This window comes from Pecten maximus, chromosome 11 (genome assembly GCF_902652985.1).
Source record: "Pecten maximus chromosome 11, xPecMax1.1, whole genome shotgun sequence".
In the NCBI taxonomy this organism is placed as follows: Eukaryota; Metazoa; Mollusca; class Bivalvia; order Pectinida; family Pectinidae; genus Pecten; species Pecten maximus.
The window spans coordinates 16,844,290-16,862,673 of NC_047025.1; the positions used below are offsets into that span (position 1 = coordinate 16,844,290).

Below are 18,384 nucleotides of genomic sequence, written 5' to 3' on the forward strand. Positions count from 1 at the left end.
CACTGTTAAATAAAGCACTTTTAATATGTCATCAGGAATAAACAAACAAATCAGTGAAATGTTCATGACAATAACTTACACACAAAATGTGTCAGCATTACTTGATAACAAATATCTGAGCTGACCGTTGTTATAAAATGTCCTGAAACATGACAGCACTGTGCACCCATACCATTATATCATATTACATACAATGTCTCACTAAATGCTCTTACAGCATAATGAAACAAATCTAGTGTAAGATATCGAATCCGATTGTTGAACATGTAGAAAATTGAAAATCATTTCATCAAACATATTGCATCAAGAACCATAAATTCTTTTCTGATATGCACACAAGTAAAGACAGATTTTCAGTGCACCAATGTTCTCTTTACAGAACTTCTCATTAAGTTAAATAACTATGAGTCAAAAGTCAATTTATCTCTACTTAATGTACATGTATTATAACAGAGAGGACTAGCAGTAATCATGTTATCATCTTCTTAGGGGGCTCTAAATTGATTGATGAGACAACTGACCTATACCACCCACCTGAATATTAAAGAGTCTAGAGGAGTGAAAAGACGAAAGAAAAATAAATTTCCTAATTTTACAACATTGATAATAAAATATCAACCATTTGGGTAATATTCTTGTATGTTCACATCGTATGCTTGTAAAGGATTTGACAGTTGAGAGTATTATCTATTAGGTGGAGATTTACTTTTCAAACAGTAGAGAAAGATTTCATTCCCACCAGAATGGGGCCAGTATATATTTCATTAGATTACTTAAGCTTTGATGATCGATTTATTGATTTATTCCTTGAGTACTAAATTTGTGAAAGGAACAGCGACCATTATATGGTTGGTGTCTTTATAAATAATTATTAAAAAGACTTTAAATTTGTGCCTCTTCTCACTAATTAATCATCTTTGCACTTGTAGATAAATCTGTATTTAGAATGAAACAACTATTTTTTCCTCCTTTGGTAATTATCTGGGATCATAATTGGGGTTTAATCCTAAGAAAGATAACTCTATTTCACGATGCAGGTGCTTTATCAGCTGGAGATTCCTCTCCTTCTGTTGTTCCCTTCTTCTGGTCGTCAGGTTTCATAGCAGGGAAGAGCAGCACCTCCTGAAGGAATGAAACATTCACAGAAATGAGATATAACATTAATCACCATAAAGTGACAGCAATGTTTTAAAATCAATCCTGACTATTAAAGTGACAGGTAATTCCTTGTCAGAAATCTGTAACGTGTTGCAATAATTTGTCAATATGCCCCATCTGTGACCCATTGTTGAATGCAGTATATTCATTGTTGTATTATAGAGTCTATTGCAAAATTCTAATTGATTATTTCCAATTTGAACAGCAAGCAAGGAACTTGCTTTTAAGTATACTGGACAAATCTCAACTAAATCAAACTATTCATCCAATAAACTTCCAGCATCCCCTTAATGATTAATCAACAAATTGGCCAAAATTAAGAAAATTGATACTAAACATGCCAAAAAGATTTTAATATTAAAACCTGAAAAATTCTTCAAGGGATATTTTATGAAAACAAATCTGTAGTTGAATGATGATATGCGAGAGTGAATGAATCACTATCAAAATTTTGTCACCTTTTCATTTGACATGAAATCATAGAAATTAACAGTACCACATACCTTGATGTTATTGGAATCTGACAGGAACATACAGAGCCTGTCTATACCCATACCCCAGCCTGCTGTGGGAGGTAGTCCATACTCCAGGGATGTACAGAAGTTATCATCTACGTACATGGCCTCATCATCACCAGCAGCCTTATCCTGTAACAGAGTCACAGATATAGTACAAGGTACAAAACACAGGTACGAAGGTCACCTGGTCTCAGATATAGTACAAAGTTACAAAACACAGGTATAACGATCACCAAGTCACAGATATAGTACAAAGTTACAAAACACAGGTATAAACGGTCACCAAGTCACATATATAGTACAAAGTTACAAAACACAGGTTATAACGCTCACCAAGTCACAGATATCGTACAAAGTTACAAAACACAGGAAACGGTCACAAGTCACAGATATAGTACAAAGTTACAAAACACAGGTACGAAGGTCACCTGGTCACAGATATAGTACAAAGTTACAAAACACAGGTATAACGGTCACCAAGTCACAGATACAGTACAGTATTACAAAACACAGGTATAACTGTCATCAAGTCACAGATATAGTACAAAGTTACAAAACACAGGTATAAAGGTCACCAAGTCACAGATATAGTACAAAGTTACAAAACACAGGTACGAAGGTCACCAAGTCACAGATATAGTACAAAGTTACAAAACACAGGTATAACAGTCACCAAGTCACAGATATAGTACAAAGTTACAAAACACAGGTATAACGGTCACCAAGTCACAGATATAGTACAAAGTTACAAAACACAGGTACGAAGGTCACCAAGTCACAGATATAGTACAGTATTACAAAACACAGGTATAACGGTCACCAAGTCACAGATATAGTACAAAGTTACAAAACACAGGTAAAACAGTCACCAAGTCACAGATATAGTACAAAGTTACAAAACAAAGGTCACCAAGTCACAGATATAGTACAAAGTTACAAAACACAGGTATAACAGTCACCAAGTCACAGATATAGTACAAAGTTACAAAACACAGGTATAACGATCACCAAGTCACAGATATAGTACAAAGTTACAAAACACAGGTATAACGATCACCAAGTCACAGATATAGTACAAAGTTACAAAACACAGGTAAAACGGTCACCAAGTCACAGATATAGTACAAAGGTACAAAACACAGGTATAACGGTCACCAAGTCACAGATATAGTACAAAGTTACAAAACACAGGTACGAAGGTCACCAAGTCACAGTTATAGTACAAAGTTACAAAACACAGGTATAATGGTCACCAAGTCACAGTTATAGTACAAAGTTACAAAACACAGGTATAACGATCACCAAGTCACAGATATAGTACAAAGTTACAAAACACAGGTATATATAATGGTCACCAAGTCACAGATATAGTACAAACTTATAAAACACAGGTATAACGGTCACCAAGTCACAGATATAGTACAAAGTTACAAAACACAGGTATAACAGTCACCAAGTCACAGATATAGTACAAAGTTACAAAACACAGGTATAACGGTCACCAAGTCACAGATAGATTACAACGTTACAAAACACAGGTATAACTGTCACCAAGTCACAGATATAGTACAAAGTTACAAAACACAGGTATAACGATCACCAAGTCACAGATATAGTACAAAGTTACAAAACACAGGTATAACGATCACCAAGTCACAGATAAAGTACAAAGTTACAAAACACAGGTATAACGGTCACCAAGTCACAGATACAGTACAAAGTTACAAAACACAGGTACGAAGGTCACCTGGTCACAGATATAGTACAAAGTTACAAAACACAGGTGTAACGGTCACCAAGTCACAGATATAGTACAAAGTTACAAAACACAGGTAAAACAGTCACCAAGTCACAGATATAGTACAAAGTTACAAAACACAGGTATAAAGGTCACCAAGTCACAGATATAGTACAAAGTTACAAAACACAGGTGTAACTGTCACCAAGTCACAGATATAGTACAAAGTTACAAAACACAGGTATATATAATGGTCACCAAGTCACAGATATAGTACAAACTTATAAAACACAGGTATAACGGTCACCAAGTCACAGATATAGTACAAAGTTACAAAACACAGGTATAACAGTCACCAAGTCACAGATATGGTACAAAGTTACAAAACACAGGAATAACAGTCACCAAGTCACAGATATGGTACAAAGTTACAAAACACAGGTATAACAGTCACCAAGTCACAGATATAAAACAAAGTTCAAGAACACATGTCTAAAGGTCTGACACCAAGTTGCATGTTTACATTAGTAAACTTTCAGCTATAAAAAAGATGATCAAACTCAATTTTGTTCATGTATCTTTATATTCAACTGTTATCAATAGTTGAATATTAAATGTATAAACTTATAATCTTACATTTATACTATATTCACATTACTGCAATGTTGTGTAACAAATTATGAAATTTTGACTTTTGGCATTAAAATTGAGTAGTTATTATTAAGCTGTTTGTGTCATAAATTTAACTTTAAAATGTAAGATTAAATGAATTCAAAAACCAACAAATTTGGAAATCTTCCTCTCAAATCGTGCATTACTTAAAAACAACATACCTGTGCTTGCTGTGCAAATCTCTCCCTCTGTACCACAGGGTCGTTCAATTCTGTGTAGGCGTTGCAGATTTCTTTCTTACATGTAAACAGTTCAAACCTCTCAGTTAGCCCAGGGATTGTCCTATGCCACTTGGCTAGAGGACTCATGACCTGTGGATGATCTATGATGTATGTAGGGTTGATACACTTCTCCTCGATATACTCTCCCACCAGTTTGTCAAGTAACCGAGCTGCTGTTCTTGGTGGAGAACAATCAACTCCATGTTTGACACAGAGATCATCTAAAAACTTCTTTGTTCCTGGAAAATATAATTTAACATTTGTAGGTAAAAAATATTCTTATTATTAAGTCGATTAATCAAATTCATTGCAACATAATTTGCACTAAAAGCATATAAAGCCATGGAGTTCAACATCACTTCATTGCAGCTATTAGCCCTAACAAAATATTTTGTTAATTTTTAAATCGTCATGACACAAATCAAATGCTGGATATCTTTTTCTTAATTTTGACAGACAATTGATTTTCAGATTTCATTATGTGTACTACTTTTCATTGGACCAATTCTTCACAGATTAAAGTTATCTATTATAATTGATGGTGTGAAAAAATCATAATGGCTATTTCAGAATTATTTGTGTGGGAGAGATGGGAGGTACTGACATCAGGGCTATTTCAGAATTATCTGTGTGGATAGGGGTGGGAGGTATTGACATCAGGGCTATTCCAGAATTATCTGTGCGAGAGGGGTGGGAGGTACTGACATCAGGGCTATTCCAGAATTATCTGTGTGGGGGGCATTTGCATTAAAATTTGATGGTTGGTGAAGGGAAAAGCCAGATTTCCTTGAATATATCAATTATGTTTAAATTCTTGATGGGTGGTAGGGTCTTTAAATACACATCCTGCTATCTCTCCCACATGGATAATTTTGAAACAGTCCTAAGCTAATTCTTCCTGGAGAGCAAATTAAAGTTACCTACCATCTGAGCCAAACTCTGTGGCCGGAGGGAACTTAACATCCAGGATTTTCTCAAGCTCCGAGATCATACTGACTCTCTTAAAGGGTGGGGAGTAGTCTACCTCCCATTCTGGTCCCTCTGGCCCCTCAGGGTGGTACTTTACTTTGTACCCTCCTGTCACATACTTCACCATACCTGGAAGGTAAATAAATAGATCATTATACTACACAACCAATTTGGCCGACATACAACCTTGTGACCTTGGACGACATACGACCTAGATTCCTCCAGTCAAATGACAGAAACACAGTACAAAGTCAGTCATATGTCCTAACTTCAGTATACAATGTCCTACCATCCAATATATAATGAATTTTGTAAATACTGGTGCCTGGTGACACGGAATAGAGATTGTGGTATGATGTCAAGAAAATGACACAGTAATCAAACGTCCTAACACTGTATAGCTACTGTCAACATAAATCTGGTGCCTGGTGACACAGAATAGAGATTGTGGTATGTTGTCAAGAAATTGATGCAGTAATCAAACGTCCTAACACTGTATAGCTACTGTCAACATAAATATCTTTTACAGTACTGGAAATGTACCCATTTTATCAGTAATCTTAATTTAAAGCTTATTGCACTAAAAAGTATTCTTCTAAATGATAATTACAGTAATTTCAGTTTCTGTAACATTTTATAGGAAGTATAGTGGGTGTTCCAATTCATCACTCTGCTGATCTGTTAAAAGGTTATTCGTTAAATTTTGAGTATGTTTACAGTAGTTGGGCATGAAACCAGAATTTTACATACTTGAGGATAATATACAAAGCTCAAACATCTCAACAGGTATGCTACACCTTACCTGATAAAAGTTGTTCTGTGATCTTCATGAGGTCCTCATAATCAGCGTAGGCCATATAAAACTCACAGGTTGTAAACTCAGGGTTATGTGTAAGGTCGATTCCCTCGTTTCTGAACTGTCGGCCAATTTCATACACCCGATCTATACCACCAACAACTAACATCTGTAACATAAAATTGGTCTCTCGTTAGTAGACGTTACATATCATACCACATAATTGTTCTGTTATCCAGTGAATTTGTCAGTGTAATATATTTGCAAATGTAACTAGTGTAATATACCCTGGAGCATTTGTCTTTTGCTGCACCAGTTGGAAATCCATTGTGATGTCATAATATGGACAATGATCTGACATTGTGAATTGTGAATGATGCACAAAAATGGAGGTCTTCGTTTGATTAAGTCCTCCACATTTAGACTTAAATGCAAGTTTCTAGAGTTATGTGATAAAAGTATTCCAAATATTTTTTTTTCATTTTACATGGGATTTCATGAAACTCATCTTAAAATTTTTGTTAATAGCCTTAGCTAGCAAAAATAAAAACTTTTAAGACACGTTAAATAAAAACTCATATGTAATAACAAGAGGCCCAGGGGCCTTAACGGTCATCTGACTCTAAATTAAAGACCCTTATATTATTGTAGTATGCATTCTCTGTAGCAGGTTTAGAGGCACTGTTGGCTATGGTGGCCATCTTGGGTTTCTGACTGACCAAATAAATAACACTTGGCCAGGACCATCTTAGAATCATTTCTGGTAAGTTAAAACTAAATCCCACTGGTGGAATTTGAGAAGAAGTTTGAAATAGGTGTTGATCAGAAGAACCATGATTGCGCATGTTACAAAATGGCCGCCATGGCTGTCATGTCAAAGTTTTACCCAAAAGGCCAAAAAATAACAACAATTTGCTGGCTTTCCTTCATTACATTCTCACAAATTTCTAGCTCAATGGCACTTGTGGAACTGGAAAGAAGTAAAAAATGTGTTTTTCAAAATGGTTGCCATGGCAGCCATCTTGGATTTCTGACTGACTCAACAAATTATAAAAATCAGGACCATCCAAGGATCATTTCAGGCAAGTTTCAGTTCAATCTCACCAGTTGAACTTGAGAAGAAGTTTCAAATGTGTTTTCAAAATGCCGGCTGTGGCGGCCATCTTGGATTTCTGACTGATCCGAAAAATAAGCCTTGGTCAGAACCACCTCAGGATCATTTTTAGTAAGTAAGAACTGAATCCCAATGGTGGAGTTTGAGAAGAAGTTTGAATTAGGTGTTGTTAAGGAAAACCATGATTGCGCAATCATGTTACAAAATGGCCGCCATGGCTGCCATGTCAAAGTTTTTACGAAGCTGAAAAATAACAACACTTTGTTGGCTCTCCTTCCTTAACATCCTCACCAATTTCCAGCTCAATGGCACCAGTGGAACTGGAGAAGAAGTTTAAAATGTGTTTTTTTAAGATGGTTGCCATGGCGGCCATCTTGGATTTCTGACAGGCCTGAAAAATAACAACACTTCCTCAGGACCATCCTAGGATCATTTCAGGCAAGTTTCAGCTCAATCTCAACAGTGGAACTTGAGAAGTAGTTTCAAATGTGTTTTCAAAATGGCGGCTGTGGCGGCCATCTTGGATTTCAGACTGACCCGAAAAAATAACAACACTTGGTCGGGATCATATTAGGATCATTTCCGGAAAGTTTCAGCTCAATAGCACTGGTGGAACTTGAGAAGAAGTTTAAAATGTGTTTTTCAAGATGGCGGCTATGGCGGCCATCTTGGATTTCGGACCGACCCGAAAAATAACAACACTTGGTCGGGATCATCTCAGGATCATTTCAGGCAAGTTTCAGCTCAATAGCACTGGTGGAACTTGAGAAGAAGTTTAAAATGTGTTTTCAAAATGGCAGTTGTGGCGGCCATCTTGGATTTCAGACCGACCCGAAAAATAACAACACTTGGTCAGGACCATCCCAGCATCATTTCAGGTAAGTTTCAGCTCAATCCCACTGGTGGAACTTGAGAAGAAGTTTGAAATGTGAAAAGTTTACGCACGGCGCACGGCGGACGGCGCACGGCGGACGGCGCACGACGACGGACGAAGCATGATGACTATAGGTCATCCTGACCCTTCGGGTCAGATGACCTAAAAATAACAACACTTGGTCAGGACCATTTCAGGATCATTTCTGGCAAGTTTCAGCTCAATAGAACTGGTGGAACTGGAGAAGAAGTTTAAAATGTGTTTTTCAAGATGGAGGCTATGGCGGCCATCTTGGATTTCAGACCAACCCAAAAAATAACAACACTTGGTCGGCATCATAGCAGGATCATTTCAGGCAAGTTTCAGCCCAATAGCACTGGTGGAACTGGAGAAGAAGTTTAAAATGTGTTTTTCAAGATGGCGGCTATGGCGGCCATCTTGGATTTCGGACTGACCCAAAAAATAACAACACTTTGTCAGGATCATATCAGGATCATTTCAGGCAAGTTTCAGATTAATAGCACTGGTGGAACTGGAGAAGAAGTTTAAAATGTGTTTTTCAAGATGGCGGCCACGGCGGCCATCTTGGATTTTGGACCGACCCGAAAAATAACAACACTTGGTCGGCATCATATCAGGATCATTTCAGGCAAATTTCAGCCCAATAGCACTGGTGGAACTTGAGAAGAAGTTTAAAATGTGTTTTTCAAGATGGCGGCTATGGCGGCCATCTTGGATTTCGGACCGACCCGAAAAATAACAACACTTGGTCAGGACCATCTCAGGATCATTTCAGGCAAGTTTCAGCTCAATAGCACTGGTGGAACATGAGAAGAAGTTTAAAATGTGTTTTCAAAATGGCGGCCATCTTGGATTTCGGACCTACACGAAAAATAACAACACTTGGTCAGGACCATCTCAGGATCATTTCAGGCAAGTTTCAGCTCAATCCCACTGGTGGAACTTGAGAAGAAGTTTGAAATGTGAAAAGTTTACGCACGACGCACGGCGGACGGCGCACGACGACGGACGAAGCATGATGACTATAGGTCATCCTGACCCTTCGGGTCAGATGACCTAAAAATACTGACTTTCAACATTTTACCAACACAACATTAAACAGCCATGTAACTGGCAATCCCTTCTAGCTTTGTACACGTACCTTGAGATAAAGCTCAGGTGCTACTCTCATGAAGAGGTCCATGTTGAGGTCATTGTGATGAGTGACAAAAGGTTTAGCTGTAGCACCACCGGGTATCATGTTCATCAATGGGGTCTCCACCTGATCGAAAGAGGAAGCGAATCATAGCCATGGTGAACAATATCTACAGACTTAATTAAGTATCTTTTATAAATCATCTGCATTCCTCGGTAGGCTTTCCTACAACTGTTACGCGAGTAATTCTCACAAGTATGACCAACTCTCTATCCTAGTCTTCACATGGACACTTAAATCTGTCTTTACATCATTATGACTGATTACACTATACACAGGGCAGAAAGAACAATTCCAGCATCACTGGTCCTTCGGGCAAGTTTGGGCTCAAAAGTACTTGCCCAAAGGTGAAACATAGTGGTCCAATTAAACTGAATTAGTAATATCTTCAATTATTCTAGGGGAAAGGTAAAAAAATTGAGATACTTTGCACTTGCCAATCGGGCAAGTAGTCACCAATATTTACTTGCTCACAGACTAAATCTACTGGCCCCAGGCCATCGGACCTGGGTTTTTTCTCACCCTGATACATTGGATTTATATTCATAGCAGTCCCAAATTATGTTCAGGTATAGAAGAGAATTATTGATATCAATGGCTTCATGTAAATACTGTTTTTAATATTTGACCAAATGAAACAAAAATAATCTGATTATTATATCATATCTCACCTCGAGAAATCCCATCTCGTCTAGAAACTTTCGCATATAATTTATAATTTTTGCTCTGGTAATGAATTTCTGCCTTGTGGTTTCATTGATGATGAGATCAAGGTATCGCTGTCTGAAGCGGGTCTCCTTGTTCTTCACTCCATAAAAGAGATGTGGTAGCTGATGAAGACACGGCGTCAGGAGAATCATTTTGGTTGGCACTATACTCAGCTCACCTTTCTTTGTCTTACCTGTACATAGGAACAAAGTATGTATCATAATTTAATGTGGGATAACTTTATATATATCGTACAGCAAGTCCACTGGAATAAACCATTAAAATTGTATGTGCCATTTTTTCCACTCTCAAATCGCTACAATAGCCGGCAAAATGGGCGAATTAGCCCATACTTTTTTTTATTACGTTCTGTAAGGAATGATAACAGAGTTATCGCCCCCTTACTACACTCCATTCTTTATATTATACAGCAAGTCCAACTGGAATAAACAGACTTAAATGACCAACCAAACTCTGGACAGAACAGGCTGTCTTATACAAGCATTTGTATACAGAGTGATTTATCACTTATTCTTGATCGTTTTTTCACATCTTATTCTTGCGTTGTTTTTGCCCAAACAACAATTAGTACATGTACATGATGTTTGACTTTAATATGATTTTAATTGCAGGGATGAGAGCCATGAGAGTAGCCGAATGTAAAAAAGTCTGAAATCCCAATTTATAGTGTGTTTTCTATGATGAAATATTAAAATTAACATTACAGCCAACATGAGAAAAGAGTCTGAAATCAGACTTTTATCTGGAAATTCTCATACCTGTAATTGTTAACTTGTATTTCTGAATCTATATGAACCTACCTGGCTTTCCCTCAACTCCTACAATATCTCCACGCCGTAATTTGTCGTTAATATCCAAGTATGCCTCCTCAGATTCATAATGCCTAAAACACAATTAAAAGTCATACCCTGAAAAAGGTCTTGAGTTTTGAAAATATGAAATAATACTGTCAGTGTCATCAGTACAAAGCTCACTTCACATTGTATATCACTATACCTCACACTAGAATTTAGGGGCCAGTTCACCATCAGTACAAAGCTCACTTCGCATTGTACATCACTATACCTCACACAAGAATTTAGGGGCCAGTTCACCATCAGTACAAAGCTCACTTCAAATTGTACATCACTATAGTATACCTCACACTAGAATTTAGGGGCGAGTTCACCAGCTTGAATCTATATTGGAATACATGTTCACCGATATTTTACCAACAAAAATATTGCAATATTTAAAGATAAAACAGACATTGTTTGAATTAAATTTTGCATTAACATTGTTGAAAGGATTGAAATGATCATTATTATGAAACACAGGTTTACTCTAGGAAATAGTAGTTTGAATAGTAACCCTTAAACCGAATATTGGAACCATAGAACACTTATAAAGGGGTTTACTGATGCCTTTCAAAACTTGCACAAAAAATTTAGAATTTTGAAACCAACGCTGATGCTGACGCCAGGGTGACAAACTAAGCTCCCTTTCTCTTCAAGAGGCAAGATAGAAATTACAATGTACTTGCATTATGTAAACTAGAATGTTTCTTAATCAATATCCAAAAAAATTCGTCAACAGCTGTACAACAACAGCTCTTGCACCAGATATAAGAACAAAGGAAAACAGTTAGATTACCTCTAGTCTAATATGCATACTATTGCATAGTGATGTTTCATATGCTTTGCATATAATTTTTAACCCAAGTAGGTTTTCTGAACCATAGGCTTTCCTAACTCAGTTACTCGTTTTAGATCAAATCCCATCTTGATTAATCTAAAATATAATCCTCCACAAAACATAAAAGTTAAAGGGAAACTCATATCAATCAAGATTTATATGTAAAATTGACCACCAGTCACATATACTTTATTAGCACATTTATACTTACTTGGCATTGGCCATTATCTGTATTTTGAATCCCTCTCCTCTGAGATCATAAAAGATCAACTTTGGACCCTGCATTCTCTTGGAATGGAGGCGGCCTGTAAATACATATGTCACATATCAAATAAATATGAAATATTAATGAAATTTGACATACTATTTCATTTTTTACAAAAATGTAAAAACTATCATTTTTGACCATGGCATCGTCAGATACCCAAGGTCAATCGCACTATGCTATACTATACTTAGCATAGTGAGGTTTAAACGACCGTGGGTAACTGACGATAGACCATGGCAGCAAATTAAGATAGCTTCAGTGAAAGACTTGGCATATATATAAAATTTACTGAAAATTTTAATGAAGTTTGCAGAATCAACCTTAACACTTGTACTAAGAAGAAAATGTTCATCCAATTTCTTCAGAATATAAAACTCTCCTATATTATTCAAAAACAGGACTTATTCCTGTGATGGTCACAACATAAACAAGAGCCACTATTATCTAACATATATCATTTGACTTACCAGACACACTGACAGTGTTCTCCAGTATCTCGCCAGAGTTGATATCATTGTACTTCTCTATAAATTCTGTCAGTGATATACTGACATGAAATTTGTGAGGGTAAGGGTTCTCATTGTTTTCCTTCCATTGGCGCACAGAGTTGGAGCGCAGAGCAAAGTATTCCTGCCAACAGTAACAATAATCATTCATATAAAGGCTTAAAATATTGATACACTCATTATAATTCAAGACATTAACATATAACCCTGCCATATCTCTGTCTGAAAGATATGTTTCTAATCTAAGTATTTAGTGATCATGAAGTATGAATAACCTAATAAGAAGCCAGACAAATCAAAGAAGTGTATCTATAGCAGCAATAAAAGCATTGTACACATGCAATTCCCAAATGTCTGCAATAGCTCCTAGTATCTTTTCTTACATTTGCATCAATCTCATCATCATCCTGTGATTTCGGCTTTGCATCTTTCTGGGTCTCTCCTGCCTTCTTTTCCTTTTCCTTTTCTTTCTTTTCCTGTTCCTTTTTCTCTGCCTTCAAGCGCCGCTTAAGCTCACTATAATAAAAGAAAATATTCAAAAATTGATTATTTAATATACATGTAATATCTATTTTAATCTTGACTTAGAAAATTTTAAAATTTTAAGTGCATATTTAAATATGCAAAAAAAAAAACAAAAACAAAAAAGAGAAAAAAAAAAATATATATAACAGTAAGTGTAACCTGTTCAAGTTCCGATATATTTTAACAGTTCCAGCTGCATGCGAGAACAGACTTTAATGAGCTTGAACCCAAAATAACTACTACATGTAGTATTATTAAACATGCTCATGATTAGGCAGTACATTAATGTATTATAGGTCTTTAAAAGTTAATCTAGCCACTATGAAAATGGGCCAGAATTAATAATAATATGCTGGAATTACTTTACAAATCAAATTTTGATATTACTGAATGGTTGGTTTATATGTTGGACCTAGACTACAAATTCCATTTTCCAGAAATATCCATATACAGTGTACAGTGTACAGGACCAAAAATTGTAAAAAAAATGTGTTTCCTTCGAAAATGACTCATGCAACAGTGTACTGTAGTTTGTTTTTTTTAAATTTTGGATACTCCCAATGGAAATTGTAATTCCATTACTCCCAATGGGAAATGAATGGGTTTTTCCCCAATGTAATATGATCCAAAAGTTCTCACATTAAAATGAAAACAGAAAACATGTTTGTAGACTAAAGTCCCCAAAAGCCAAAAAATTCATTTGAATATATACAAAAATAACCACAAACATCGTACCTGGAGCACATGAAATTGTGGGATGCTGATGTATGGAACTGATTTATTGTAGGAAAAGGATTGGCAGATCTGTAACCCATCGTCTCGATGGTGAGAATTTTGAATAGGCGAGGCACCAAAGGGGGGATTCTCTTCATAACGTAAACAAACATCTTGTCCCTCCCACTAGTACTCTGTAGATTAACACCCAAAGGGAGATGTCTAAAATAGTTCAAGTCATAGCGATCTTGTGTCCTTGCTCCTATAAATACACAAGGAAAAATTGCTTTACAAAACACCACTTTACACTTCAGCAGCTTATATATATACTGAACTTAATGTCTGACTATGGTAAATTTAATAGATATCCCTATCTAACAGGCTTTTGGTAATTTTGTTAGAAACACTTACCATGTTCTTGCAGCAATTAAATTCAATCATTGTTATAGATATAAAAATAGCTGTTTCTGCAAATGGCTGAACAATGAAAAGGTCCCACAGCCAGCCCAATCATATAGTACATATAGTAATGCATTAGTTTGAAACTAACAGGTAAATTCATTTCAAAACATCAATGAAATGGTTTCATAATTATTACAAACATCTTACTGTAAACATCTGATAAACCAACAATGTATCAGTTTTTTAAATTATATTAAAGACAAGGAGAATGAGATGACACATGGTTTGTAGATTTTTCAAGGAAACATTCAAGCACTTTTTCTCAATTTCCAAAAGATGCAATTTTTGCCCAAAATTGTTTGGAATTGAGGTAATTTTTGTCTGATCATGATAACAATAACAAAATTGTGTCATTCAAGTAAAGGTATCACAAGATTGGACTTGTTATTTATATAAACCAAACACTGGAATCTGAATATACACGTGTATATCACCGAAAATTGAGAAACACCAGAATCTGGATATTATTAAAAATTAAGTAAATTGTGCTTACGATTAAAAATTTTTGTGATAATTTACATGCACTCATTTTTAAGGAATCTGAAAAAGCATGTTTAGGGCCAGTAAGTATAAATTCTAGTACTTTACAAGAACTCATATGCAAATTCCAGCACTTTTCCAGTATACGTATAGATCCCAAATTCCAGCACTTTTCTGTACGAACCATGTGACACTTACAATATGGTAGAACTTAAGTTTTGTACTGACTACTACTATTATTGTAGTTGATATGTACATTTACAAGTAACCATTAATAAATTGTATAAGTGTATTATGACTATTCCAGTGAAAGAATCCAACCGGACGAGGTGACTCCAGGACGGTCAAACACTTAATTAACAGTACAATATATTACACTATGTTGCATTTTCTTTAGAACCTTCAGGTCTGCATTGAGTTTAGATTTTGAAGTCCATTTATGGGACAAAAAGATTTTAATGTTTTGCAGTTAAACCTTGAAAGTATATATTCATTATTGATTAATATTGTCCATTTTGGGTTTCCAAGAATTAGCCCAGACTCTTGTTTTACACGGACATAAATGTCTATTACACATGTTTTGATCCTTCCTATTTGTTAGAACCTATAGCTAGCTGTCAATTAAAAGGTCAACTGAACATTATATACAAATGTACTTACTCATTGCTTGGGAGAGAGTTTGAAGCTTCAGTACTTTTTAAGGTAACTGAAGCTAAATCTTGATCCATAGAAACTGTTTCCATATTCTACTCTATATCTTTTTTTCAAAATTAGCTTGCTATTCATAAAATCAACTAGACATTTCTAATTGCAGCCATCTACAATGTGTTCCTATCATGCTTATGCAGCAGCATTCAGCAGATAAATCTACATTTCTTCTCTCTTATAGGGGCAATATTTCACAATCAAAATTCATCAAAAGACCGAACAACGATTTCTTCTAATTACAACATCTTCACCACCCTACGGTAAATATATACTGTAGCTCTATGCAAGCATTACAGTTGAATTGCATCATGAGGTGGTGTAAATGACCTCTGGCGTTATATTAGGTTATCATTTTTATGCCAGCCTTGACTATTTGCCTATGCGTGGTGTCATATGTCACTTTGGAACTAATATAAGCTAGCAACTGTTGTAGCGGAAAAGCATTTGACACTCAAAAAGTGTCAAATGCTTTTTTCGCTACAACAGTAACTAGAACTACTCAGGCCATCTATAGAACAACATCTGAATGTAAATACATATATATATAGTAAGACATTCAGCAACTAAATAATTGGCACTCTGGATCCGGACCAGTTGACACCAACTTTTAGCAATTTCAGAAGTCAAATAACTTTTTCCAGAAATCTAGAGGATCAAATGATGTTTAAAGACACATACCCATTTACATAGGAACTTCCTCAGAGAAACAAACTATTCCAATTATATGATCGAGTGTGGTAATTGTGATTTATATAAAACATTAAAATTTGATAATTTAATCTATTTGATTGGTATGTTTTAAATAGATTGATATCATCTCTTAATGTTATAATAAACAACTTTTGTTTAATCATGACCATTTTTATATTTTCCCCATTTTCAATGATATCCAAGTTATAAAATCAGGGAAAATCATCAACACTTTTAAAAGTTGTTAATACAAAGAGGTGTGGATATCAATTAAATACTTAAATTTTGATGTCTTAAATATGCACACTGGTCTTGCAAAATTGAGGAGACAAAAATATCTGCTCTCCTGCATGCCTTAGCTTTCTTTACTGTCTGCTTCGATTTCTCTCACAGGCGTCTGCATCTGGTTAGTGTTACATGTTTAAAGAACAAAATATTAATCCCTTCTTGTAGAGTACTGTGAGTTTATATGTTTTCTATAAATACCAGATGTAGAGGCTTGTGTTTTCCCTTTCCAGTGTGCTATTATGTACAAACCCCAATAAATAATATAACTTTACACGTACATGTACAAACTATGCATACATGTTCATCACATGAGTGTAAACAATGAATGATGCAATTTTCCTGTCGAAAGTGACAGGAGTCGCGGCTGTGATGGTAGAAATCTGTTCGGCATATTTTGAGATAATGAAAACGTTCACACCATTTGCTCGATTCACCAACGTATTCCATGAATGTTTAACACTCTAGCTAGTGGTAATTTCATATATAACTACATATATACCCACTTTTTGCTGATCTTTTCTTCTGCCATTTCTGCCGTATCACACGTGCGCCACAATTGTGTCCAAATCTCTATCTTGGAAATGTTTTTACACAACACTATCTCAAGATTACAAGACAAGCGTTTCAGTAAGGTAGATATGCGTTCTGGGCTACTACTAAAGTTAAGAATTTGTCGTCAATAAGCAGACTTGCCCGGAACAGTTATAAAGGAATATGGAGAGAATCATTTTTCCAATGACAGATTCAACATATGATCATATTCATTAATACATTTATAGAGTACACCGTCAGTAGGGACCACAGCTACTGTAGTACTATTATGTTGCAATTATGTACATATGTAGTATGTACATCCATGAGCTCCATGTTTTAAGTGTGCAAGTGATGAGTTTCACTGGAGAAGGTTATATGACATATACATGCATGTGTTTGTGTCATAGTGTTTGAGAAAACTTAAAAACTTGTTTATTTTGGGTTATATACTCCTTTATTCAATTTACATATAACGGAATGCCATCTTAGAAAGCTTCTCTTCTGAGAAGAATGCAAATCGAGTGGGGCTCTGGCCTAGACCATAAAGCTCCACAAAGTATTTGTTGGGTTTTTCTGTGTATATATAATCATTTTGCCTTATTCTGACATAATTTTCGCAACAGATTTTTAAAATGAGTTAATCACTAATTAACAATTGATGTATATCAGTTATGTATTGTGACTTAATTTAAAAGACATGTCAATCTTTAAATTGTTTAACATAAAAGAGAAGTTATCTCACAGACTAAAAGAGATTGATTGCCAGGAAAATGTCTTATTTCTACTGGTAAATATCAATTGCTGAGAAGTTTTTGAAAGGTCCCTTGTTCTTTATCTAATATTTCTGAAACATATGCTTTAATCGACGAACGATTAAAGGTAATTACTATATAAAACTGCAGTTCAAAGTTCAAGATAATTTCAAGTTTTGAACAATCAAAGCTTTCGAATTATGCCTATTAACTAACTCACACTGGTACATTAAGATTTTCCACAAATTTGCATTCTTACTTCATCTCTGAACATTTTAACACATCAATGCTTTATAAATATGACCTTTGTATTCGTAACTATCAAAATATATTACTAATTAAGGGATGTATTACACCACACCTACTTCGGGGTGTAAAAGTGGCTTGTATGTAATGCTCAATACTGTCTCTGTCACTCAGTTGACGGAGCATACTGGACTATCTTGCCCGAGACCCAGGTATACGATTCCTGCTGGCCTGATTGAGTCGACTCTTCTTTCATACCAGAGTTCTAAGGTCGGGGAAAAGGCCAAATTTGAACATAAGTAGTAAATTAAAGTTGAGAATCATATACAGTCACACTAACAACAAAGTAAACAACAACAATGAAGAGATATTTGGCAGCACATAATTTTATTACATACATCAGCTGATTGCAGAAAAGATAGCTTATAAACTCAACATTTAACTCTAACTTGTATATACAGTCTCTTCGTAAATTACAAGATCGACACACTTTCTGGGAAATTATGGAGCCGACCATTAATATCTCTATCAT

At 35.5% G+C, this 18,384-nt stretch overlaps 1 protein-coding gene across 3 annotated transcripts; it reads right to left on the minus strand.

Annotated features, from left to right (window-relative positions):
- On the minus strand, positions 1 to 16,927 carry LOC117338639 (lysine--tRNA ligase-like). 3 transcript variants are annotated; one of them, XM_033899996.1, is made up of 13 exons: positions 16,824 to 16,906; positions 13,714 to 13,954; positions 12,837 to 12,969; positions 12,415 to 12,577; positions 11,891 to 11,984; positions 10,806 to 10,888; positions 9,948 to 10,177; positions 9,223 to 9,342; positions 6,079 to 6,241; positions 5,232 to 5,405; positions 4,248 to 4,546; positions 1,662 to 1,805; positions 1 to 1,122 (listed from the first exon to the last, which is right to left on the minus strand). In XM_033899996.1, the coding sequence occupies exons 2-13, from the start codon at positions 13,863 to 13,865 to the stop codon at positions 1,027 to 1,029; spliced, it is 1,851 nt and encodes a 616-aa protein (XP_033755887.1). In that variant the 5' UTR covers positions 13,866 to 13,954; positions 16,824 to 16,906; the 3' UTR covers positions 1 to 1,026. The 3 variants fall into 3 exon arrangements, with proteins under 3 accessions (XP_033755887.1, XP_033755889.1, XP_033755888.1); XM_033899998.1 differs by lacking the exon at positions 13,714 to 13,954 and having other exon boundaries at positions 16,824 to 16,927; XM_033899997.1 differs by lacking the exons at positions 13,714 to 13,954; positions 16,824 to 16,906 and adding an exon at positions 15,295 to 15,392.
- Between the last annotated feature and the right edge of the window lie 1,457 nt (positions 16,928 to 18,384).

What these genes read in the sequence shown, in the direction of transcription:
- LOC117338639 (XM_033899996.1), bottom strand. Translation starts at nt 13,865, where the DNA reads ATGTTTGTTTACGTTATGAAGAGAATCCCCCCTTTGGTGCCTCGCCTA. An exon ending in ATGATGAGATTGATGCAAAT is followed by an intron (nt 12,578 to 12,836) that starts GTAAGAAAAGAT and finishes TACTGTTGGCAG; the next exon opens with GAATACTTTGCTCTGCGCTC. An exon ending in CACAGAGTTTGGCTCAGATG is followed by an intron (nt 4,547 to 5,231) that starts GTAGGTAACTTT and finishes TATATTTTCCAG; the next exon opens with GAACAAAGAAGTTTTTAGAT.